This window comes from Mobula hypostoma, chromosome 7, assembly GCF_963921235.1.
Source record: "Mobula hypostoma chromosome 7, sMobHyp1.1, whole genome shotgun sequence".
In the NCBI taxonomy this organism is placed as follows: domain Eukaryota; kingdom Metazoa; phylum Chordata; class Chondrichthyes; order Myliobatiformes; family Myliobatidae; genus Mobula; species Mobula hypostoma.
Window position 1 is genome coordinate 35,615,369 of NC_086103.1, and position 27,602 is coordinate 35,642,970.

Sequence of the window (27,602 nt, forward strand, 5' to 3'; positions counted from 1 at the left end):
AATTAAAACAACTGTCAATTTTATCTCAGAGATACCAATTCTTTCAGGGTCCTAATCAAGTAATATTAATCACTTGATAAACCATTCATTGCTGTACTATCTTAATCCCCACCCCAACCCTGCCATTAGCAAGACATTCCCACCAAAACTTTATATAACATCTTTTAAATCCAGTGAAGACATTCACAGATAGTTAAGTACTTTCAGAGTGTACTGGTTTAGGCTCATATCATAAAAAGAGAATGTAGACTCCGTGGCCACTTTATTAGGTACACCTGCACACCTGCTTGTTAATTTAAATATCTAATTAGCCAATGATATGGCAGCAAGTCAATGCATAAAAGCAAGGGGTTAAGTTTTTGTTCAGACCAAATATTAGAATGGGGAAGAAATGTGAGTTAGACTGTTGGTCCCAGGTGATTATTGGTACCAGATGGGGTAGTTTGAATACTCAGAAACTGCTGATTGCCTGGGATTTTCACACACAACACTCTCTAAAAATTGCAGGGAATGGTGCAGAAAGCAAAAGAACGTCAGTGAACACCAGTTCTGTGGGTTAAAATGCCTTTATTCCTGAGAATGGCCAGACTGGTTCAAGGTGACAGGAAGGTGACAGTAACTCAAATAACCATGTGTTACATTAATGATGTACAGAGGAGCATCCCTGAATACGTAACACATCGATCATCGAAGTGGATGGGCTACACAGCAGAAGACCATAAACATACACTCAGCGGCCACTTTATTAGGTACAGGAAATCAGATAATCAATCGGTTCAAGAAGGCAGCTCATCATCAGTTTCTCAAGGGCAGCTAAGGATGGGCAATAAATGCTGGCTGAGCTGGTGACACCCACATCCCATGAATGAATAAGTTAAAATAAAAGATAGCCTGGTTTTTTTTGTGTTCTTCATCAAGGGGTGACTAGTGAAGGGGAGAATTTGGAAATTCTATTGATATTTCTTCCATGATATCTATCAGAGCTACTTTACTTTAGCTTAAGATTTCATGTGAAATATAACAGGAATTCCTTCCTCAGTACTATATTGATTGTGTGGTCAAAAACGTGGACTGGAGCCCAACCCACAATCTTTCAATTTTGAGGCAGAAGTGGCTTCACTGAGCTAAGCGTGATATTCTGTAATTGTGATCAGTACAGATAACTTCCCCTCCACCCACCTCCCATGCCCCTCCAAATCCAGTTGTCTGCCAGCGTTGCTATGCAACTAATTGATTGGAAGTGCATACGCTAGGGAATAACCATAACAGCCCCATTTTTTTGTCCTTCCCAGGAAGTGCTTGGCATGTGCTTTATGTTTATATCCATGCAGGAGTTCATGAGCTGAAAAAGATCCAACAAGAATCTGCTTTTCACTGCTCTTTGATACTTTGCTGAAGATTCACCGTGTCACACTACTGCAATGTTCCATTGCATTTAAAGTGATGTTTCACAAGTTACAAGGTAAAGATAGATGTATGAAAATACTGCAGTAATGATCTTGAGTGACAATGGTTTTAACACATAATTACAGATAATTGTTATTAATAAATGATTTGTAGTTATTAGCAAAGAAAACCATCCTGGTATATTATCAATTATTTATAATTAATTACCTTGTATTCTTAATGGAAAAGAAGAATAGAGGGAATAAGGAAAGAAGTTAGAGTTAGAGTAGAGATCAGACCCTGAAACCATTTTTTTTCTTTGCTCTCTCTTTTCTCTCTTTCTCTCTCTTCCTCTCTCTTCCTTTTTCTCTCACCTCCCCCACCCCCACAAAATCATTCGGTCTTCCACAACCTGAAGCACCAGATGAATCTGCAGAGGGCCAGATCAATGGCATTCAGGTCTGGAGACCAAATAAGATACAAGAGGTCAAGGTACAATCTCCAGAAAGCCATCACATGGGCAAAGTGGTAATTCCAGACCAAACTTGAATCAATGAGGAATGCTTGAGAGCTGTGGCAGGGCATGAATGCTATTACCTCTTACAAAGTAAAATCAAGTGACATAGGCGACAACGGGGCTTCGTTTCCAGATGAGCTCAATTCCTTCTATGCTTGTTTTGACCATCAAAACATGAAGAGACCATAAACCATCATAGTCTCCTTTGACCCTGTGATTTCAGTCTCTGAGGCCAATGTGAGAGCATCTTTCAAGAGGGTGAACCCACAGAAAGCACCTGGCCCAGATAGAGTACCTGGTCAAGTATTAACGACTGGGCTGATCAACTGGCTGGCATGTGAACCAATATCTTTAACTTCTCACAATTGTAGGCTGAGGTACACACCTTCTTCAAGCAAGCTTAAAATATATCAGTGCCTAAGAAGAACGTGGTAACCTGCCTCAACGACCATTGTCCAGCAGCACCATGATGAAGTGCTTTGAGAGGTTGATGAGGGAACATATCAACTCCTGCTTGAGAAGAAACTTGGCTCCAGTCCAATTTGCCTACCAGCACAACTGATCCTCAGTTAAATTGGCTCCTTATGCAACCCTGGAACATCTAAGCAGCAAATATACTTCTATCAAGATGCACTTTATTGATTACAGCTCATCATTCAATACTACCATCCCTCAATTCTAATCAGTAAGCTTCAAGACCTTGTCCTTGAATGGAAAATTCTACAAAATGTAGTAGATACGGCCCAAACCATCACGGGTAAAGCCCTCCCACCATTGAACACATCTACATGGAGCGCTATATCCACTACCGTGCCTTTCCTTGGACCTTCCTCGACGAACTCTGCAAGATTGGTTAGACAAGTCCTTTTGACTATCCATAATCAGTCCCTATATATATCTGGTCCCTTAGAATATCTTCCAATAATTTACTGATGTCAGGCTCACAGCCTATAATTTCCTGTCTTATTTTTAGAGCATTTCTTCAACAACAGAACAACAAAACCCTCTGGCACGTCACCTGTGGCTAAGGATATTTTAAACATCTCTGCTAGGGCCCCTGCATTTTCTGCACTTGCCTCCCACAAGGTCCAAGGGAACACTTCGTCAGGCCTTCAGGATTTGCCTCAATTTGCTTCAAGACAGCAAACACGTCCTCTTCTGTAATCTGTAAACAGTTCACGAACCCACTGAGCTTTGTCTCACTTCTGTTGACTCTGAGTCCATGAAGTTGCAGAAAATACAGTTAATATCAAACCCATTTCTTTTGGCTCTGTGCATAAGTGACCTCTCTGATCTTCCAGAGGACCAATTTTGTCACATACTACCCTTTTGATCTTAATGTATCAGTGGAAACCCTTAGGATTTTCCTTCACCTTAATGTTAGAGCAACCTCATGCCTTCTTTAAGACCTCCTGATTTCCTTCATTAGTGCTCTCTTGCATTTCTTATTTTCCTCAAGTACCTCATTTGCTCCTTCCTGCCTATACCTGCTATGCATCTCCTTTTTACTTAACTACGGCCTCAACATCTCGTTAAAGCCAAGTTTCCCTAAATCGGTTATCCCTGTCTTTTATTCTGACCAGAAAATACAAACTCTGTACTCTCAAAATTTCACTTTTGAAGTCCTTCCACTTACCAAGTACACCTTTGCCGGAAGACAACCCATCTCAATCTGCACTTGACAGATCCTTTCCGATCCCATCAAAATTGGCCTTCCTCCAGTTTAGAATTTCAATCCAAGGACCAGGCCTATCCTTCTCCATAATTATCTTGAAACAAATGGAATTATAATCACGAAATGCAAAGTGTTCTCCTACATAAACTTCTGTCACCTACCCTGTCTCATCCCCTAATAGGAGATTTAAAATCGCACATTTTCTATTTGGGGCTCCAATGTACTGATTAGGGAAACTTACCTCCGCACATTTGACAAACTCTATCCCATCCAGCCCTTTTATAGTAGGGGAGTTCCAATCAATATGTGGAAAGTTAAAATCACCTGCTATCACAATCTTATGTTTCTTACAACAGTCTGCGATCTCTCTGCAAATTGGTTCCTTTCAATCCCACTGACTGTTAGGGGATCTATTACATCATGCCATTGATAAGGTCATCCCTTTCTTATTCCTCAGTTCCAACCATATAGCCTCAGTAGACAGACTCTCCAGTCTGCACTGCTGTGACATGTTTATTGACTAGTAATGCCACCCCTCCCCCTTTAGTCCCTTCCGCCCTGTCACATCTAAAACAACAGAATCCTGAAACATTGACATGCCAGTCCATAAAACCATAAAACATAGGAGCAGAACTAGGCCATTCAGCCCATTGTGTCTGCTCTGCCATTTCATCATGGCTGATTTATTATCCCTCTCAACCCCATTCTTCTGCCTCCTTTATGTTCTATGTGCCCACCTTCTCCCCGTAACCTTTGATGGACTCACTTATCAAGAACCTGTCAACCTCCGCTTTAAATATACTCAGTGTCTTGGTGTCCATAGCCATCTGTGGCAATATATTCCATAGATTCACTACCCTCTGCCTAAAGAAGTTCCTCTTCATCTCTGTTCTAAATGGACGTCCTTCTATTCTGATGTTCTGCCCTCTGTTCCTAGACTCTCCCATTGCTGTAATACCATGGACTCTTATCTTGTTAAGCAGCCTCATGTGTGGCACCTTGTCAAAGGGCTTCCGGAAATCCAAGTTAACAATATCCACTGACTCTTCTTTGTCTATCCTGCTTGATATTTCCTTAAAGAATTCCAACAGATTTATCAGGCAAGATTTTCTCTTAACGAAACCATGCTTTTATCATGTGCCTCCAAGTACTCTGAAACTTCATTCGTATTAATGGACTCCAACATCTTCCCAACCACTGAAGTCAGGTTAACTGGCTTCATTTCTGCTCCTCCTGCAAACAAGTCTCTCTCTAACGGCTATAATGTGCTGATATGGTGGTCCATGCTCTAAGCTCATTCACCTTTTCTACAATGCTCCCGGCATTGAAATATACACAACTCAGAACATTAGTCCCACCATGCTCAATCTTTTGATTCCTCTCTTTCTATGTAGGCTTAACATCATCTTTCCCCACAACCGTTCCACTGTCTGCTCTGGCTCTCTGGTTCGCATCCCCCTGCAACTATAGTTTAAACATAACACCCTCCCCCCCCAACATAGCGAGAGGATTCGAGTACAGGAGCAGGGAGGTACTACTGCAGTTGTACAAGGCCTTGGTGAGACCACACCTGGAGTATTGTGTGCAGTTTTGGTCCCCTAATCTGAGGAAAGACATCTTTGCCATAGAGGGAGTACAAAGAAGGTTCACCAGATTGATTCCTGGGATGGCAGGTCTTTCATATGAAGAAAGACTGGATGAACTGGGCTTGTACTCGTTGGAATTTAGAAGATTGAGGGGGGATCTGATTGAAACGTATAAGATCCTAAAGGGATTGGATAGGCTAGATGCGGGAAGATTGTTCCCGATGTTGGGGAGGTCCAGAACGAGGGGTCACAGTTTGAGGATAGAGGGGAAGCCTTTTAAGACCGAGATTAGGAAAAACTTCTTCACACAGAGAGTGGTGAATCTGTGGAATTCTCTGCCACAGGAAACAGTTGAGGCCAGTTCATTGGCTATGTTTAAGAGGGAGTTAGATATGGCCCTTGTGGCTACAGGGGTCAGGGGGTATGGAGGGAAGGCTGGGTTCTGAGTTGGATGATCAGCCATGATCATAATAAATGGCGGTGCAGGCTCGAAGGGCCGAATGGCCTACTCCTGCACCTATTTTCTATGTTTCTATGTAACACACACACACACACACACACACACACACACACACACCCACCACCGCTGTGGAGCACTAGCAAAACTTTCCACCTGTACAGGTCCCACCTTCCCTGAAAGAGAGCCCAATGATCCAAAACTCTGAAGACCTCCTTCCTGCACCATCTCCTCAGCCACACATTAAACTGTGTGATCTTCCCATTTCTGGCCTCACTAACTCTGGGCACGCATAGTATTCCTGCAATTACAGTAATCCTGGAGATCCTGTCCTTTAACTTAGCACCTAACTCCCTGAACTCACTTTGTTGGACCTCCTCACCCTTTCTAGCCATGTTATTTTTACCGACGTGGACCACTACCTCTAGCTGCTCACCCTCCCACTTAAGAATGCTATGGACTTGATCCAAGATGTCCCGGACCCTGGCGCCTGAGATGCAACATACCATCCAGAAATCTCATTCTCGTCCACAGAACCTCCTTTCTGTTCCCCTAACCAACGAATGTCCTATCACTACAGCTCGCCTCTTCTCCCGTCCTTCCCTTCTGAGCCACCGAACCACACTCAGCGCCTGAGACCTGACAGCTGTGGCCACCCTTCCCAACAGCATCCAAAGCGGTACACCTGTTGTTGAGGGGAATAGCCGTAGGGGTACTCTGCACTGGCCACCTATCTCCTTTCCTCCTGCTTTACGGTCACTCAGTTACCTGTGTTCTGCACCTTGGCTGTATCTACCTCTCTCTATGTCCTCAGCCTCCAAAATTGTCTGGAGTTCATCCAGTTGCAACTGCTGTTCCTGAACGCAATCTGAATGAAGCTGCAGCTGGATGCACTTCTTGCAGGTATGGTTGTCAGAGACACTGGAGGTCTCCCTGCCCTCCCCATTCGCAACAAGAGCATTCCACTGTCCTCCTGGCATACCCACTACTCTAATTGTGCAAAAAGAAAGAAAAACTAAGTTTTTAAAAGTCTACCTTCAGCCTTTGTCTCTCCTCACCAAAGCTTCTATCAGCCAAAGCCTGACCTCCCCCCTAACACTGGCCACTCACGCAATGTCTGATCAGCTTAAAACTAACTTATTTTTATTGGCCCCTGCCAAGTGCCTAATTATGCGCAATCCAACGTCTCCTTGGGAACTGTGGTGCACAGAATGTCCCGACTTTTGAACTCTCTGTCCCATTGTGAAATCCAACATCTCCTGGAGAAATGGGGCCAAATGTTCTTATACTCTCAAGCCAAGGGCAGTAGCTCCTCTGAACTCGCAGTGCTAAGCTATTTCTGAATCTTATTTATTAAAATACCATCCACATACCAAGGTGATATGAATGAATGAATGAAATTTATTTCAGTCAGTACAAACATAACAAAAAGCATCATTTACAACGATGATTTCATAAGACAAAATTACAACAAAAAAAAAGATACTCTTTAAAACAGACTGAAAGGGTGTAGGCTGAAGCTACAGCTTATTACGCCTACCCCTCTTACTTATACAACATATTTGGCGTCAATCATCACGTCAAAACAAAAAATTTCATAACCTTGTAACACAAAATCCAATTCCAAGTATCATTTATTTACATTACTCCCATTCATTTTAAATTATATATTATATTTGTTCATTAAATTATTTTTAAATAATTTTTTTAATTTGTTAAGTGTGGTGCGTGTTTTTAAATTCTCACTACGACTGTCCTATAGATTCACCCCTCTGACTGAAATACAATAATTTTCTACATTTGTTCTTATCCTTTGTTTTTGAAATATACGAGTTCCTCTCAAATCATGTTGACTTTCTCTCATTTAAACAACCTGTGGATACTTTGTGGTAGCTGTCCATTTTTTACTTTATACATAATTTGTATTATTTTAAAATCTACGAAATCTCTGAATTTTGAAGTGTTTAGTTGAATAAATAGTGGATTGGTTCATAATAACTTGTCTTATTTACAATTCGTATGACTTTCTTTTGGAGTAGAAAAATTGAGTTTGTATTTGTTTTGTATGTATTTCCCCATACCTCCACACAGTAAGTCATGTATGGGATTATAAGAGAACAGTGTAATTTATACAAAGATTCCTGATTTAAGAAATCTTGCGCTTTGTACATTATTGCAATAGATTTTGACATTTTTGCTTTGACATAATTTATATGTGGTTTCCAGTTTAATTTATTATCTATTACCACTCCTAAAAATTTTGTTTCAGATACCTTATCAATTTCAACATCATTTATTCTAAGTTTACTATATGAATTTGGCACATGGTTTCCAAATATTATGAATTTAGTTTTGCTTAGACTCAGTGATAACTTGTTAGTATCAAACCATTTCTTCATAATTTTTAGTTGTTTCTCCACTGTATCCAGATATACAGATAGGTATCGGAAAAATGCCAGCAACATCATGAAAGATACCGTCTACCCTGCTTCAGGACTGTTTGTCTCACAGCCATCAGAGAGGAGGTTACATAGCATCCACCCAGGACCACAAGACACAAAAATAGTTACTGTCCTTGAGCAGTAAAGTTAATTAACACCTCCATCACTAACGCACCCCCCCAACCAACACTACCTCATCATTTCCAGTAAAAGGCGCCTCATGACAGACACTCCTGTGCTCCATATGGCATATAATCAATCTATTTATATACTGTGTATTTATATTTATTATCATGTTCTTTATTTAGTGTGCTTCTTTGTGCTGCATTGGATCTAGAGTAAAAATTATTTCATTCTCCTTTAGACTTGTGTACTGGAAATGACAATAAACAATCTTGAATCATATGCTTTTGAAAAGTGAAATTTTGTTTTCCCTTATTTGGAGGCCAAATGTTTTCTCTTTGTTGTTAAATGACTGATGGTACTGAGGTATTAAATTTAGCTCTACAGTATTTTGCGTGACATCTATAATACAACAGCATAGACCAGAAGATATAGGAGCAGAATTAGACCATTTGGCCCATCGAGTCTGCTGCACCATTTCATCATGGCTGATCCATTTCCCTCTCAGTCCCAGCCTCCTGCCTTTGCCCCACATCCCTTCATGCCCTGACTATTCGAGAACCTAACAACCTCTGCCTTAAACATACCCAGTGGCTTGTTTCCACAGCTGCCTCAGGCAGATGTTTCCTGATTTACCACCTCTGGCTAAAGAAATTGTTCCTCATCTTTGTTCTAAATGGATCCCCCTCTATTCTGAGGCTGTGCCCTCAGGTCCTACCCCACCATAGGAAACATCCTCTCCACATACACTCTATCGAGGGCTTTCAACATTCAATGGTTTCAATGAGATCACCCCTCATCCTTCTGATTTCCAGTGAGTACAGGCCAAGGACAATCAATCGATCTTCATTTGGAAACCCTTTCATTCCAGAATCATTCTCATAAACATCCTCCAAACCCTCTCCAATGTCAGCAAAATCTTTCTTGGATAAGGGCCCAAAACTACTCACAAGACTCCAAGTGAGACCTTACCTATGCCTTATAAAACCTTAACATTATACCCTTGTGTTTATATTCTAGTCCTCTCAAAATGAACATGAACATTGCATTTGCTTTCCTCACTGCTGACTCATCTTGCAAATTAACCTTTAGGGAATCCTGCATGAGTCCCTTTGCACCTCAGGTTTTTGAATTTTCTCTCCATTTAGAAAATAGTCCATGCTTTTATTTCTTCTACAAATGTGCATGACCATACAGTTCCCGACACTATATTCCATAGCTTTCTAGAACTAGGATAATTGGATATGTTTTACATAACTTGTGAAATCTTTAATTCACCAAAGACTCTTCGTTCTTATATAAAATAATCCTGTGATAATTAAGGAGATCTCTTCCATGGATAATTTATTTCTTCAATTTTCTCAAAACTGAGCTTGATATTACTAATGTATTCAATTTGTTCAAAGAAATGTGAGGAAAGATTAGTTGTGTACTTGTTAACTGATATGCTGAATATGCAGCTTTGCACGTTTCCTACATGAAAGCACACAGTAAAAGGTGCTAGAAATGATTTCAAGGCTACTTGCATACTGCTGTGAAGTGGCACATTGTGTCTCAAATACAATAGGATCCTTGTTGGTGAGCCATTAAGGCATATTCGCCAAGATAAGTGAACCTTGGCCCAGATAAAACAGATTGAGACATTGTATACCAATGTTAACTGGCAGCATATGTTTTAAGATTTGAAAAATTTAAGAACGTGCCGGGAACTTCATTGTAAAGTACTGACTGAAAGGTATTTTTCCTCAGATTGCTATTTAAAGATTGGCTTTATTTGTCACATGTATATTGAAATATCAAAACATACAGTGAACTGCAAGGCTTGTGTCTTTGTTTGCGATGTGCTGGGTGACCCACATGTGTCGGCACACTTCCAGCGTCAACCTAACATGGCCGCAGCTCACTTACCCACACTGTAGGGTACCCTAACCCTAACCGTACTCTTTTGCAATGCAAAAGGAAACCGGATCACCTGGACAAAACTCATGTGGTCCCAGGGAGAGCGTACAAACTCCTTACAGACAGCAGCAGGAATCAAACCCCAGTCAGTGGTCACTGGCACCATGTTACCCTATTTTCTTCAGAAATTCCACGGGTTTACTTCCAACTGTAAGACACCCTTGTGCCCCAAAATATTTTCCATGTGAGTAATATTGTATATAAGGATAATAAAATTCCCCATGCACAAGAGATTCTGCAGATGCTGGAAACCCAGAATTACACATTCAAAATACTGGAGGAACTCAGCAGGTCAGGCTGCATCTATGGAAGGGACATTTAGGGCCAAGAACCCTTCATATCAGGCCTTAACCCAAAATGTTGGCTGTTTATTCCTTTCCGTAGATGCTGCCTGACCTTTTGAGTTCCTCCAACATTTTGTATGTGTTAGTCCTATTAGCACATTGTGGAAGAACTTGGATCACATTGCAATAGGACTATCTGTTGTTGGACACTCCCAGGACAAACAGGTCTTCTGAATGGAGGATAGCTGATATGCAAGTCAATTAATTATCTATCATTCATTGAAGGAAGCTCTTCTCTGTACTGATCCAGCCTTACACATGCCACCATTGCCCAGTCTTGGCACTATTCATTTAAACCTTCAGTCTCAGAGAGTGTTGGTCTGAAATGTCGACTATCATTCCCTCCACAGATGCTGCCTGACCTACTGAGAACCCCCACCATTTCTTGTGTGTTGCTAATGGCACTATGAATTACCTCAATCATTAACAAAGTGATGGAAGCCATCATCAATGATGCTATCAAGCAACACTTGCACACTAATCACCTACTCATCAATGTCCAGTTTTGAGTTTGCCAGGATTACTTTGCACAAACATGGACCAATGCACTGAATGACATGTTGGACTGGGAACGGAATGCCAAGTTGAAATAGATGGCGACTGGGAAATCCCACCTTTTGTGGCAGATGGAGCAAAGGTGCTCAACAAAGGAGTCGCCCTGTCTATGTCAGGTCTCACCGATGTAGAGAAGGCCGCCCTGATTCTGCCTCACAGGGAGCATCGGATACAGCAGGTGACCCTGACAGACTCGCAGGTGAAGTGTTGCCCCTCCTGGAACGACTGTTTGGGGTCTGAATGGTGGTGATGGAGAAGGTGTAGGGGCAGCTGTAACTCTTGTCCCAATTGCAGGGATAACTGCCTGGAGGGAGGGAAGTAAGGCTGCTTTTTTTTAATCTACTGAGTATAATTTACTCTGCTGAGTATAATTGTTGCCATGTTGGCAGAGCATTTAGTCCAACACTATTACAGCATGGGGCATCAGCATTTGAGTTCAATCCCAGTGTCCTCTGTACGGAGTTTGTCTGTTCTCTCCACAGTCCAAAGACATACCAGTTAGTAGGTAAATTGTCCCGTGATTAGGTTAGGGTGAAATCTGTGTGTTGCTGGAGGCACAGCTCAAAGTGCCAAAAGGGTCTGTTCCACACTGTATCTCGAAATAAAATAAAAATAAAATCATTATGAAATATATACAATTAATTGAGAAAGTTTGTTTTTAAAGTGGCTACCCAATGTTTAGTTCAATGGTTATCTGTGTTCTGATGTCAGTGTCTTTTGCTTTTTGACTTTAATTGATACACACTGAAAGAACAAACAATTCTTTCAGTGCATGGCTGAAACAGAATATTACATTATTATACTAAACGGTACTGAATGTCTTGAGCAATATAGTTCACTTTCGTCTTTCTTCGCAGTCTTAGCTTCACTGTTGCCGCGATAACGTTTTGGAAGGCGGTGTCACTGATTTATTTTTCCACTTCTGAGGCAGGATTTCTTAGCTTTCTGGTTGAGAAGATGCACATAAAGGAAGTCCTGAGGAGGCTATGGCTACTGGAATTAGATGAATTAGGCCACTTCTTCCGCGCACTCCCTCCTCCAGCTCTAGTGGGAATTGCTTCATTCGCAGCTATTATAGCATATTGGCTAGCGACCAGACCCAAAGCCCTGAAGCCTCCTTGTGATCTTTCACAACAGTCCGTGGAAATTGAGGTAAGTCCAATCTATGGCTGCATGACATGAATAAAACATGTTATATGACACTAATTTACCCTTTATTAGATTTTAACCTGACATAACAGCTTGATGTCCCAGCATTTATGCAGATATGGATCTAAGTGCATTTTGGATTAATGCAGTTTTTTGATTAGCCCTCAGAGTACTGTAATGATCTTGAATTCATACGCATTAGCTCCCACAAGGGTGATCATAATAGAATAAGTTAATTCTAGCAAATTATCTCTGTTCTGTATTAACCTTTGTGATATAATAAGATTTGTGATAAAGCATCAATACACCAGCAGTTATTAAAAATATTTTTAAAAACTGATAAGATCTCTGGTCATGGTTATAATTATTTCACATTTGCTTCCAATATCTTGTGACAAATTAACTATGGTCCAAGCAAATGATACATTTAAAGTTTCATTAGTTTCACAGTTTGCTGCTAATTGTGCGAAAACAACATACTACACAAAAATAGGCTCTTTAACCCACCAAATTCCTCTGACCACTACTCAACTATTTAGAGTCATTTTACTCATAGCAATCAAACATGGTTACAAGGACTAGATGTCACATTGATACACAGGAAGTTAGGTGTGACCTCAAGTCACTGGACTTGTAAGACTACAGCTCTTCTTTTTGTGTCGCATGTCAATAATTTTGACGTTTTTTTGTTTGACCTGGGGAAAATGCATGGATAATGCCTAGCATTTCATACAAAAAGGGAAGCTAAGGTAAAAATTTCAGCAAATAGAGGATTATGCAAATCGACAAACCCAGAACTAACTAGTCTGTGTCATTCCACAGGGATCGCTCCCTACACAACTCCCTTGTCCATTCGTCCCCCCCATCCCTCCCCACTGATCTCCCTCCTGGCACTTATCCGTGTAAGCGGAACAAGTGCTACACATGCCCTTACACTTGCTCCCTTACCACCATTCAGGGCCCCAAACAGTCCTTCCAGGTGAGGCATCACTTCACCTGTGAGTCGACTGGGGTGATATACTGCGTCCGGTGCTCCCGATGTGGCCTTTTATATATTGGTGAGACCCGACGCAGACTGGGAGACCACTTTGCTGAACATCTACGCTCTGTCCGCCAGAGAAAGCAGGATCTCCCAGTGGCCACACATTTTAATTCCACATCCCATTCCCATTCTGACATGTCTATCCACGGCCTCCTCTACTGTAAAGATGAAGCCACACTCAGGTTGGAGGAACAACACCTTATATTCCGTCTGGGTAGCCTCCAACCTGATGGCATGAACATTGACTTCTCTAACTTCCGCTAGGCCCCACCTCCCCCTCGTACCCCATCTGTTACTCATTTTTATGCACACATTCTTTCTCTCACTCTCCTTTTTCTCCCTCTGTCCCTCTGAATATACCTCTTGCCCATCCTCTGGGTCCCCCCCCCCCCCCCGTCTTTCTTCCCGGACCTCCTGTCCCATGATCCTCTCGTATCCCCTTTTGCCTATCACCTGTCCAGCTCTCGGCTCTATCCCTCCCCCTCCTGTCTTCTCCTATCATTTTGCATCTCCCCCTCCCCCTCCAGCTTTCAAATCCCTTACTCACTCTTCCTTCAGTTAGTCCTGACGAAGGGTCTCGGCCTGAAACGTCGACTGCGCCTCTTCCTATAGATGCTGCTTGGCCTGCTGCGTTCACCAGCAACTTTGATGTGTGTTGTAGTCTGTGTCACTATGGATTTACAATAATTTGCACAATATTACTTCAATGTTATTAATTATTATTATTTTTGTAGTAATTATCAAGAATTATCATTTATATCACATTTGGAATGGGTGGGTTTTCTAGTCATTGTAAATTGTCGCATGATTAAGTTAGGATTAAATCAGTGTTTTTGGGGTTGCTGGGCAGCGCAGCTTGAAGGGAAGGAGGGGCCTCTTCCATGCAGTACCTCTTAATAGATAAATAAATAATCATTCCTTAGTTATTGGAGAGTTGTATTGATGAGTCAGGAAGAAAAACTGAAAATGGGGATATTCGAATGCCACAGTTGCTCTTGTTCCTGGTGGTAGATAGAGATTATGTCTTTTGCCTCTCCAGTCAGATTAATACTGCAACAGCTGAAAATGTAGTTTCAGTTTATCTATTTTTTCTTTCATTTTCTGACGGTGAACTAGGTTGATGAGAAAGCAAAAGCATTAACATTTCTTTTCTTTTTGGCCAGCACTATCACACTAGTGTTCTTTGTTATAATAAAGATCACTGAGGTTGGAGATGTGGAGCATTTCCTACTCACATTCCATGTGCTGATATGGAGCACTCTCAGATAACCTGAGTATGGAGACAGGCAAACTTTCACTTCTGTGTGAAGGAAGTTCTTTAACTTCAAAAATTAGAAAGCTACTCCTCCATTTATGTGCTCTGCATTTCCATGTAACATTGGAACGTTCTAATTGTTGAATAACTTGAGTTTTCATCTTCCTGGAAATCCCCAGTTTAGCTTAGGTAAAAATCCATTCTGTAACCATAAAGGTGGTGTAGCAGCAGATTCTAAATTGCCATAATCTCTTTCCATTTGAAACTTGACTATATGCACTGTCAGTGCTTTTGATTTGTGAATCAATGCAAATGCAGTTCAAATTCAAGGTTATCTCGAAGTACACGATCGTTACAGTAGAGCTGCTCATGTTAATTTCCACAAAGACCATGCAGAAGAAGTAGAAAAGATAAGGAGAAGGTGAGAAAAAGATGAAAACGGAAAGTTGTGATGAGACAAAACAAAAGAACTGTGATAGTGAATTAAGAATGATTCAAATGACTGATGGTAGTCCTCACATAAATCACCTTTGATATATTTGGGGTACAGAAAAATCAGGTTTATTATCACTGACATATGTCATGAAATTTGTTATTCTATGACAGCAGTACAGTGTAAAACATAAAGTATACTATGAATTACTCTATGGCAAGGTGTAACACCTGCTTAGCCCCACTAATCGGGGTCACCTGAAGCCATGGGAGCAGGTGGGGGATGATCGTATCAGCAGCTGGTGTGTATCACAAGTCCTGGTTATGCAATCACTGACACCAGGCAGACAAACTCTGAAGAGTATTGATAAAGGCTTGGGTCACCTGTCTTTTGAAGGCAATGGCAAATCACTTCTGTAGGAAAATTTGCCAAGAACAATCATGGTCATGGTCAGAAATGTGATGGTGGAGGGAAAGAAGCTGTTTTTAAAATGTTGAGTGTGGGTCATCAGACTCCCGTACCTCCTCTCCAATAGTAGTAATGAGAAGATGGCATGCCCTGGGTGGTGAGGGTCCTTAACGATGGATGGCAACTTTTTAAGGCATCGTCTTTTGAAGATGTCCTCAATCACACTGAAGCTGACAGAATTTACAACCTTTTGTAGTTTTTTTCTGGTCTTCTGCCCTTCATACCAGATGGTGATACAACCAGTCAGAATGCCCCCCACTGTACATCTGTTGAAATTTGCTGTGTTATTTGCTGACATACGAAAACTCCTCAAACTCCTTATGAAATATAGCCACAGTGGTACCATCTTTGTTGGACCCAGGCTAGATCTTCAGAGATGTTGACACCAAGGAACTTGAAACTGCTCACCCTTTCCACTGCTGACCCCTCAATGAGGACTGGTATATGTTCCCGCAACATTCCCTTCCTGAAGTCCACAATCAACTACTTAGTCATCTGATGCTGAGTGCAAGGTTGTTGTCATAACACCACTTAACCAGCCAATCTCTCACACTCCTGCATGCCACCTCATACCCATCTGAGATTCTGCCAACCACAGTTGTGTCATCGGTGAATTTATAGACAACTTTTCAGCTGTGCCTAGTCATATAAGTGGGCTAAGCCTGCAGCTTTGAGGTGTGCCTTTGTTGATTGTCAGCGAGGAGATGATATTATTTCAAAAAGAAGTTCAGAGACCCAAGTTTTGAAGTTTAATTTTCTTTATACAACTTAATTCTCATTGCAATTACTCTGTTCTAAAATTAATAGATGTATGCATATTACTTAATATAAAATTCATTTTTGTTTGTGGAAACTACTGTGATAAATGCTGCAGCCACTAAAGAAAAGAAATGAAATAAGTGCAAAGTTATGTTTGGTTCTTCATCTTAAGCAGAGTTCTGAAGAAAGGACAGAGAAAGAAATGCCCTCTGATATTAAGGGGAAAACGTGAGGAAGAAAAAGATAACCATTTATAAAGAAAAGATGTTTTAGTTTCTTTCTTGCTTCAGCTTGACAGAAGACAGTTCTTCTTCATCTCAGTAAAACTATCCAAATTGCTAATTCATTATCATATTCCAAAAAATCCATTCCCGGTAACCCAACAAAGAACAAGCTGCAGTACTTACTTAAGAAGGAAGTACATATGATCACAAAATATAAATTATATATCCTTATCTGATCACTGTGTAAGTACATCTATTGATGCTTCTGGACACATCTTCAGTGATGTTCCTGGAATCATCGGGTGTTTCGGGTCTTTCAACATCATACAACCTCCTCCAGGTGACCCAGCCGGGGCTGATCAGACCCCAGCTTGTGTCCAGATGGCTAGCTACTTATGACTCCATGGCTCCCCTCTTTTGAGCCACAGCCATCTTGAGGCCCTCTCTGCCGCATCGGTGGTAAAGCCATCCGCAGTACCACCGATGCGGCAGAGAGGGCCTCAAGATGGTATGATGTTGAAAGACCCGAAACACCCGATGATTCCAGGAACATCACTGAAGATGTGTCCAGAAGCATCAATAGATGTATTTACACAGTGATCAGATAAGGATATATAATTTATATTTTGTGCCAACATTGCAAATAGACAGCTTGTCAACTTGTAGAGAGGCATCGGTCTTTAAACCTGCTAGGTTGCTTATCAGTATTTCACAAAAAAACTGGATGTTGTCAGTATCAAACCATCAGCTTTAAATGGGACTGAAACAATAGAGAATCAAGTCTCATAGCATTGACGATAATAATTCATCAGATATTATATTTCCCTTCCTGTTGGATGGCATTTGTTTCAAATGAACTGTTGATTTGAACTATAACCTAATCCAAGATGGTGTGAAACTGATACGTAATTTAAAGTTATTTCTTATAATTTACAAAGATTGCTTCTGCATGGTTATACTAATGCAGTATATTGCTTTGTTTCATAGGGTTCTGAACAAGCTCGCAGATCTGTCTTAGGTGACAGCCCCAAGCTAATGACCCACTATCACGATGATGCGAAGACCATGTATGAAGTATATCAACGTGGATTGTATATATCAGGCATGTTTCTAACTTTCAGACTATATTTCATTTAGAATGTGGAAGAATTGTTTCTAGACATTGAAGGCTGATATTTAATTATTAATAATAATGCATCAAATAAAACTCAGATGAAATGAACCAAAGATGCTCAGTTCTTCAGAACAACGTCAGGTTTCAATTATTGCATTTATGTTCAGCAGAGTTGTATTTAAACATAGTTCCACTCCTTGGATCACATCACAACCAGTTCCTTCACTCTTATTCCACCTCACATAATATCCCTTCCCTTAATTTTTGTTCCTTTTTTTCACCTTTTCCCCACACTCTTTAAAGACGTTGGGTTTGATCATTTAGCTGTCCTCTCAAATTTGTGTCCTTCTTACAATTGCAATGTGATGATGTGAAAGCCATGATCTTCACCATAGAGAAGTTCTAAGAGCAGATGGATTTATTTTTATTGGGACCACGGTGGAAAGGATTGTTCAGAGGAAGCTGTCCAGGTTACTAGCTTTCTTCCTCTTCCTCCTTTATCTCTCTACCCATCCTGCCACCGTCCTGGTCTTCTGCTCTCTGACTCCTCCTCCACAGTTGCTCTGTGTACGTCTGGCCTCTCATTAAAACTACCAGAAATCTTGAATCTGTCTTTGTCAAGTATCAGGTCATCTTGAGCAAATAGCATAATTCTTGTCTGAGAATGCCAATGTCTAACCTTTTTCCATTTTTTGATTTTTTTTTGTGTGTAGTTGCTTGTATACATTGGTTGCGCGTCAGAGTCATGGTTTATTACAATGACTCAAGTGTGGAAGGCTGTAGCATAAAACCTTCATGATTGTCACCATGGTTTTAGGCATTGATCATATATCATACATCGAGCACCAGCTAGATAATGATTGTAATGAATCGCTGTCAGTGGTAGTAAACCCCAGATTGACACATGCCCTTGCACAATGAGACACATGAATTCAAAGACACTCTGCACCCCTCCAGTTAACCTAGTTGATACTTACAGATGTCTACTCTGCATATTTGAGCGGACAGATGTGTGACATTTACCAAAGCCCTCACCAGATATGCTGAGCTGATTCATGTTAGTATAGAGGATGTGCACTTTGGTAACGGTATTGAAATCTATCCAGTGAATGAAGTGCTCACATAACATTGGCACAAGTCCCAAACTTTGTGGCCAGTAACCATAGTGGCATAGTGACTTAACTAGAAAGTATTTTTATCAATGTCATTTTACCTTCTATTCCTCCTTGATTTAACAATTAAATCTTTGATTTGCCATGAGGTTCATCTCAGAAGATCAGCTTGCATTTAGAAATATAAAACATTTGAGCATTTCTTCTCTGTTTAGGTGATGGTCCTTGTTTAGGATTCAGAAAACCAAAATGCCCCTATCAATGGCTTTCTTATAAAGAGGTAAGACAACATTTGAAGGAGTCTTCTGAAAGATATCTAGTCTTTTCACTCAGTGGCATGTAATAGTCTAATTAGTTTCTTGATTTCAACGATGCTCCTGGGCTGTGGAGGTGTTGTGGAGGTGTGATCATTGAGTCATTCAAAATACAGTTTCAAAGATATCAAAGGAACTGGTGTGGTTTCAGAAAGCACTGGAAAATGGTGCTGAAATAAATCAGCCATTTTCTTGCTCAATGACAAAGCAAACCCACTGGCCAGATGAGGTACATACTTCTAATTGTACATTTCCATATGTTAAGACTACCTGGAAATAATCATTTGTCTATTGTGCATATTCATTTGCAGAGTGCTAAAGTGAAGTAAAAATAGTACTGATATTGATTTTTCAATGGCATTGAAGCTATACATTTTCAACAACACTTTTGGGGTACCACAGCCAATTGAGCTATTGCCTAAACTACAGTGATCCTTTTCTGGAGATGGCATATTCTCCCTGTGACCCTGTGGGTTTCCCCTACATATTCCAGCTTCCGCCTACATTGCAAAAATGTGTGGGTTGGTTTGTGAGTTGCCCTTAAAGATTTGCTTTATTTGTCACATGTACATCAAAACGTACAGTGAAAATTAACGTTTGCGCCAAATCAAATCAGCAAAGATTGCATTGGCAGCCTGCAAATGTCACCGCACTTCCAGTGCCAACGTCACATGTCCACAACTCCCTGACCCTAACCACACATCTTTGGAATGTGGGAGGAAAGCCGAGCGCCCAGACAAAACCCACGTGGCTATGGGAAGAATATAAAAACTTCCAACAACGGTGGGAATTGAACCACAATCTTACAGCCAGCACTGTAAAACATCGCACTAACTGCTACACTCCTGTGCTGTCCCACATGTAGATGAATTGTAGAACTGAAGAAGTTGATGAGAACGTAGAAAAATAAAACAGGTTATGGGTCGGATTTGTGTATATAGGTGCTTGATGATCAATATGAGCTAAAGGGTCATGCTAACTCCCAATGACTATAACACTGAACTCCTATACACATGGAGATCATATCATTTATGCTTGGAAGTGTTATCAGATGGAAAAGTAACATTCCATAAAAAGCCATGTATAGTATAGGGCAACACTGTTTAATCGGTTTTCTTTGGTCTGAATCTACGACAAAAGCAATATTATTTTCCTCACAGGTTACCAACAGAGCCATGGATTTGGGATCTGGACTCCTCCAAAAAAACTGCAGATCATCACCAGACCAATTCATAGGTGTATTTGCTCAAAACAGGCCTGAGGTGAGAAAATTGTTTCAGCCAGTATTCTGTGGTACTTCTGTTAAAAAGAAACTTATTTTGATGTTTATTTGTATGCATGAAGTTTTGTTTCTTTTTGTTGTTTATTTTTGTGTTTTTATAATTGCAACTTCTCACCAGTGGATTATTGCTGAGCTGGCATGCTATACCTACTCCATGGTGGTAGTGCCACTTTATGACACTCTCGGACCCGAAGCCATTCGCTACATTATTAACACAGGTAAAAAGAACAACACCCTTCTTAAAATTATACATTGTTTATTCAACTTAAATGCCAATAAAAAAAAAAGGTGAAATCAAAGGATCCTTGACTTTAAGGGGTTTGAAGTAACAATTTTCTGAGTTTTAAACTGTTTTCCTGCAGAATGTGCAGTAGATATTTCTTTGAAAGACAAATAGCTTCACACTCATGGAAAAACAATTAAATGTAAAAATTGTATCCTATTCATACAATAAAAATAAATAATCAAATATTTGTTTTAAATGAATCACTCTAAACAGATTGCTTTGGAAAACAGTTTTCCACAAAAAAGTTCTCAATAACAATGGAACATGTTAATATGTTATAAATCGTAAACTACAATTTGCTGCTGGTTTTATGGGAAGAATTATAAGAAGTCTGAAAGTGTGCATAATCTTACCCCAAATGGGACAAAGATGGCTTCATGGGATCTTGCATTTATTCATATCTTTTGAATTATCAAATGTCAGAACACTAGTGAATTATGTGATTTGTTGAAACTTGGTTTATAGGACCAAACTATAAAAGTTATCGCTCCACTATCTTGGAACCCTCTCTTTAGCAGTTCATTGGCAAGTGTTTTGTAGATTCTGTCCTATTATAATCCTTAGTTTTTGCACACTCTTTCTTTAGGGCATCCTTAAATTGATATAATTCCATTCTTTCCATTGACCGGAACAGATCTAGGATGTAATTCAACACTTTAATATTGATTTTGTGCCATTCTTAATGGTGGAAAAAGGAAGGAGGTAAAAAACAGATGATGGGAATAAAACTGAATGTGGATTCATAGTCAGCCCTAGACAAGTGTTAAATGGACTGGGAATCCTGATGCTTTCCAATTCTGCCAAAGCCAGATTTTATTTCCCAAGTTTCTCTGCTTGAATGCTATTCTTCCAGAGCCCAATCATTGATAAAAATGTCTTTATTCACACCTGATGGGCTGCAGGGTTCTGTTGCATTTTCAATATATTTTTCATTGGCACAAGAATAATTTACAAACATTTTTCTTGTAGTTTTCTTTTTTTAGAAGGTAAAGTCTACATGAAAGTCATTTTATTTCACCATGCATGAAAATATATTTGGCGAGCATTCTTCACTGAAGCTAACAATTGACACAGTGAAGTAAATTATAGCATTGCACCGTGATCACATGATATTTTCATGCTGAAAAAAATTGCATGGATCTTCTGTCTACTTGAAAAACTTGTTCCAAAGAAATTTTCATTAAATTGTGCAGGTCATGTCCTCATCATTTCATGAAAGTAATATTTGGTTTTAAAGTATATAAATAATTAATAATGAAACTGCGTCATTGGCTATATTTGAAATCTAAGAATGACTTGCTAATTATTTTAGTAAACACCACACAAAGTGCCATCTTGCTACACAGTGCTGTAATTTCACTGGTTAGATTTAAGTGATATCTGAAATGGGCTTCCTGAATTCCATGTTATGAATTTGCCTCTTCCTAAACACTTCCACTTCCAAATGCATGCTGTAAATGGAGCCTTCTCTATGACCAACGTGTTTCATTTTCCTCTTAAAGTGTGACAGAGAGGGTAGAGGGGGTGGGGGGGGGGGCGCATGAAGAAGATTTTACCAAGCTTCTAGACTTGCTTGTAGCTTTGGAATCTATAATTTCTCCTGAAACACAATGTGCCACTAAATACATGCACTCCTTTTTAAGCTGAGATATCAACAGTTATCTGTGACAATGTGGAAAAAGCAAGGACTCTTCTGAAGAATGTGGAGAGAAAAGAGATGCCAGGCCTGACGATTGTTATCCTAATGGATCCATTTGAGGCAGACTTGGTAGAGATGGGAAATGACTGTGGAGTAAATATTCTGGCCCTTCAGGAAATAGAGGTATGTGATCGATGCAAATGATCAAAGCTGTTCTTAGACAAGTATGCCATGGATTGTAATTGCTTCACCCATGAAAATTCCTGATGAAGTTGGGATGATTTGTCACAGTATAGAAAGAAAGCCTATTTCTGATTGTTTTTCCCTTCACTGAAATATTCTCAGGGCTTGAAGCACCTTATGTTGTGGCTTGTGCCATAAACTATCAGGCTGTTCCTTGCACAGTCCACCATTGCGCCTAAGTTCTGGATTCCAGGTTCAACTTCAAGGGAAATGAAACTGGGGTGGGTGGAAACAGAAATTTGGGACAGGGAAGGTGACCAGGGCATCAAGGGCCAGTTCACCTGAGGAACAGTCATGATTAGTGGAAAGTGACAATAACATTGGGAAGAGTGATATTTGCATATGGAAGGGCGATAAGGATCAGGATAATGAACAGGAATGGAGGTGAGACTTGCTGGCAAATCTTGCTGACTTTTTCTCTTCGGATCAAGAAGACAGTGGTAAGAGGCTAAGGATTTCCAGCGAGAAGACATTTTATTTCTCAGAGTAGGAGAGAGGCCAGACTGTGCAGGCGCATGACGTCAGCCAGTTGAGCGCGAACAGTTTAAAAAGAAAACTGCCATATCCAGCGGGCAGCATCGGAGCGGGCTGCGGAGTGAGAGGATGCAGAGTGAAAGGGCTTTGGCTCAACAGGCTTCGGCGGAGACGAGAAGAGGCTTCCTGTGACTGTTGAGTCTCATAGTAACGGAGTAAGTTACAGTTTTTTGGTATTTCGTACATTAGAGGTATGCATCTACGATTAGTGTTGTGCTTGGAGTGCCAGATGTGGGGACCCTGGGAGACTCCCAGCCTCCCCAAGGATTACATCTGCACCAGGTGCACTGAGATGAGGCTCCTGAAGGACCGTGTTAAGGTGCTGGAGATGGAAATTGATGACCTTCGGCTAATTAGGGAAAGTGAGGAGGTGATAGATACTACCTATAGAGAGGTAGTGGATAGCACCCCTGTGACAGTCCCCCTCAGAAAATAATATATCGTTTTGGATACTGTTGAAGAGGCAGACCTGACAGAGGAGGACCACAGTGAACAAGACTCTGGCATTCTGCCCAGTGCCGAAATCAAGAGAGCAAGAAGAAATGTGGTAGTTATAGGGAATTCCATCGCAAGGGGGATGGACAAGAGATTCTGCGAGCCGAACAAGGATACCCGGATGGTGTGTTGCCTCTGGTGCCAAGGTACAGGATGTCTCTGATTGAGTCCAGAGTATTCTGAGGAGAGAGGCGGAGCAGCCGGAAGTCTTGGTACATGTTGGTACCAATGACATAGACAGAAAAAGACAGGAGGTCCTGAAGAAAGATTACTGGGAGCTAGGAAGAAAATTGAAAAGCCGGACCTCCAGAGTAATAATATCAGGATTGCTGCCTGAACTGCACGCTAATGATGGTAAGAATAGCAGAATTAAGCAGATGAATATGTGGCTAAGTAACTGGTGCAGGGGGCAGGGCTTCAAATTCTTGAATCATTGGGATCTGTTTTGGGGAAGGTATGACTTATACAAAAAAGATGGATTACACATGAACCCAAAAGGTACTAATATCCTGGCGGGATTGTTTAATATAGCTGTTAGGGAGGGTTTAAACTAAGTTGGCAAGGGGAAGGAAACCAAGATGTTAGGGTCGAGGAAGAGGAAAATAGAAATAAGTCAAAAATACTGTGCAGCAAAGATGGCAAGAAGGACAGGCCGGTGAATACACAGGATAATTTGCTGCAAAATAGAAATATAGCAAAATCGGCAACAGATACTGATCTAAATGTACTGTACTTAAATACACGCAACATTAGAAATAAAGTGGATGACCTTGCTGCACAGTTGCAGGTTAAAAGATATGACATTGTGGCCATCATCGGGTCATGGCTAAATGATGGATGTGATTGGGAGCTGAATATCCAAGGATACACAGTGTATAGGAAAGATAGGAAGGTAGGTAAAGGGGGCGGCGTGGCCCTGATGGTAAGTAACGATATCAAATCAATAGAAAGAAGGGACATAGGATCGGAAGAGGTAGAATCCTTATGGGTAGAATTAAGAAATGGCAAGGGTAAAAAGACACTAATAGCACTTATATACAGGCCTCCAAACAGCAGCCGGGATGTGGACTACAAGTTGCAGCTGGAAATAGAAAAAGCATGTCAGAAGGAAAATGTCAAGATAATTGCGGGGGATTTTAATATGAAAGTGGATTGGGAAAGTCAGGAAAGTAATGGATCTCAGGAGAGGGAGTTTGTAGAATGCCTACAGGATGGCTTTTTGGAGCAGCTTGTCCAGAAGCCCACCAGGGGACCGGCTGTTTTGGATTGGGTGCTGTGTAACGAACCTGAGGCGATTAGGGAGCTGGAGGTAAAGGAACCCCTTGGAAGTAGTGATCATAATATGATTGAGTTCAGTTTCAAATCTGAAAAGGAGAAGCTGGTATCAGATGTATCGATATTTCAGTGGAACAGGGGAAATTACAGTGTCATGAGAGAGGAACTGGCCTAAGTCAATTGGAAAAGTAAGCTAAATGGAGGGATGGCAGAGCAGATTTGGATGAAATTCCTACAAGAAATAAGGAAAATGCAGGAAAAATATATTCCAAGAAAATAGAAAATCATGAATGGAAAAATGGCACAAATGTGGCTAACAAGAGAGGTTAAGGCAAAAATAAAAGCAAAAGAAACGGTGTACAAGGAAGCAAAAATTAGTGAGGAAAATGAGGACTGGAAGACTTTTAAAAACTTACAGAAGGAAACTAAGAAAGTCATTAGGAAAGAAAAGATGAATTATGAAAGGAAGTTGGCAACTAACATAAAAAAGGATACTAAGAGTTTTTTTAAATATATGAAGAGTAAAAGAGTGACAAGGGTAGATACGGGATCAATTGAAAATGATGCTGGAGAAATTATAATGGATAACAAAGAGATGGCAGAGGAACTGAATGAGTATTTTGCATCAGTCTTCACAGTGGAAGACATGAGCAATATACCTGATAGCCAGTGGTATTAGGGAATAGAATTAGGTACAGATAAGATTACTAGAGAGAAAGTGCTTGGGAAGCTAAGTGGACTAGGAATAGATAAGTCTCCCGGTCCAGATGAGGTGCACCCAAGGGTTCTGAAGGAGGTGGCTTTGGAGATTGTGGAAGCATTGGAAATGATCTCCCAGGAATCAGTAGACTCTGGCATGGTTCCGGAGGACTGGAAGGTTGCAAATGTAGTTCCACTATTTAAGAAAGGAAGGAGGCAGCAAAAAGAAAATTACAGACCTATTAGTCTGACATCAGTAGTTGGAAAGATATTGGAGTCAATCCTCAAGGACGAGGTTATGAAATACCTCGAGGTGCATGACAAGATAGGCCGAAGCCAGCATGGTTTCATGAAGGGAAGATCCTGCCTCACCAACCTATTGGAATTTTTTGAGGTAATCTCGAATAAGATTGACAAGGGAGAGGCTGTGGATGTTGTGTATTTGGATTTTCAAAAGGTCTTCGATAAGGTGCCGCATATGAGGCTGCTTTATAAGATGAGAGCCCATGGAATTATAGGAAAGATATTGAAATGGGTGGAGCATTGGCTGATAGGCAGAAAGCAAAGGGTGGGAATAAAGGGATCCTATTCTGATTGGTTGCTGGTTACTAGTGGCGTTCCACAGGAGTCGGTGTTGGGGCCGCTTCTTTTAACAATGTATATCGATGATTTGGATTATGGATTAAATGGTTTTGTGGGTAAGTTTGCGGATGACACCAAGATAGGTAGAGGAGCAGGAAATGTTGAAGAAACGGAAAGGTTGCAGAGAGACTTAGTCAGTTTGGGAGAGTGGGCAAAGAAATGGCAGATGAGATACAACGTTGACAAATGTACGGTTGTACATTTTGGAAGAAGAAATAATCGGGCAGATTATTATTTAGATGGGGAGAAAATTCAAAAATCGGAAGTGCAAAGGAACTTGGGGGTCCTCGTGCAGGATACCCTAAAGGTTGACCACCAAGTTGGATCAGCGGTAAGGAAAGCGAATGCTATGTTGGCATTCATTTCAAGAGGAATAGTGTATAAGCGTAAGAAGGTGTTGATGAGGCTCTATGGGGCAATAGTGAGACCTCATTTGGAATACAGTGTGCAGTTTTGGGCCCCCTATCTTAGAAAGGATGTACCGATGATGGAGAGAGTTCAGAGAAGATTTACGAGGATGATTCTTGGAATGCAGGGGCTAACATACGAGGAGCATTTGTCGGCTCTTGGACTGTATTCATTAGAGTATAGAAGAATGAGAGGGGATCTCATAGAAACATTTCGAATGTTGAAAGGGTTGGACAGAATAGATGTGGAAAGGTTGTTTCCCTTGGTGGGTGAGTCCAGGACAAGAGGCCATAGTCTTAGAAATAGAGGGTACCCAGTTAAAACAGAGATGAGGAGAAATTTTTTTAGCCAGAGGGTCATGGATTTGTGGAATTCATTGCCACATACAGCTGTGGAGGCCCAATCATTGAGGGTGTTTAAGGAGGAGATTGACTGGTATCTAATTAGTCAGGGTATCGAGGGATATGGTGAAAAAGCTGGAAATTGGAACTAGATGGGTGAATAGTTTAGCTCATGGGGGAGCTGCGGAGCAGACTCGATGGGCCGAATGGCCTGCTTCTGCTCCTTTGTCTTGTGATCTTGTGAAATTTATGATTGGGTGGATGTTGTGATTGAGGAGGGAGGAATTTTGAATTGTTGAAGAGAGTGATGTAGATGAGGTAAGTATTCAAGTTAAAGAAGACTTACCTCAAGTAGCTTAAACATGCTAATACTTAATACCAGTTTTTCCTGAAAATGACTTGGAGTGTACGGACTTTCATTTGATTTCACCATGCAGAGGTAAACCACAAACTAATAAATGGCAACATTTACATCTATTCAAACAACTGCGTTGGATAAAAGATTATTCAAAAACTTTGCATTTGAGTTTAAAGGTTTTCGAAGGTTATATTAGGGAAAGTAAAGATAGCGAAATATCTTCTCTGGCCTGAAAACGGAAGAAAAGACATCAAACCCCAACATGCCAATTGGCAACAAGAAGGAATGGTCGAAAACACAGAAAACTGAAGGAGCCCAATATGAACTACAGTTAGTCTGAACTACAATCAACAGTCCAATCCATAAATCTCAGAATTTCAATAACATCCTCCAACAGCATGAAGGAGAATAACCATCGAACACAGCAGCCTTCCGAGGAGAGTGGCTGCTTGACCACTCACTCTCCTCTGCATTCGCCTTGATGTTT

The 27,602-nt window shown here is 40.7% G+C and overlaps 1 protein-coding gene across 5 annotated transcripts in view; it reads left to right on the top strand.

The window, feature by feature from the left end:
- LOC134349237 (long-chain-fatty-acid--CoA ligase 6-like) overlaps window positions 1-27,602 on the top strand; it is a 127,183-nt gene that overhangs the window by 42,513 nt on the left and 57,068 nt on the right. For 4 of the 5 annotated variants that reach the window (XM_063053249.1, XM_063053248.1, XM_063053251.1 and 1 more), the window contains exons 2-7: window positions 11,975-12,195; window positions 17,361-17,475; window positions 18,815-18,879; window positions 20,074-20,175; window positions 20,314-20,413; window positions 22,125-22,303. In XM_063053249.1, coding sequence (XP_062909319.1) covers window positions 11,975-12,195; window positions 17,361-17,475; window positions 18,815-18,879; window positions 20,074-20,175; window positions 20,314-20,413; window positions 22,125-22,303 — 782 coding nt within the window. Of the gene's footprint in view, window positions 1-11,154; window positions 11,222-11,974; window positions 12,196-17,360; window positions 17,476-18,814; window positions 18,880-20,073; window positions 20,176-20,313; window positions 20,414-22,124; window positions 22,304-27,602 lie in introns of those variants that run through there. The other variant, XM_063053252.1, reaches the window with a different exon arrangement.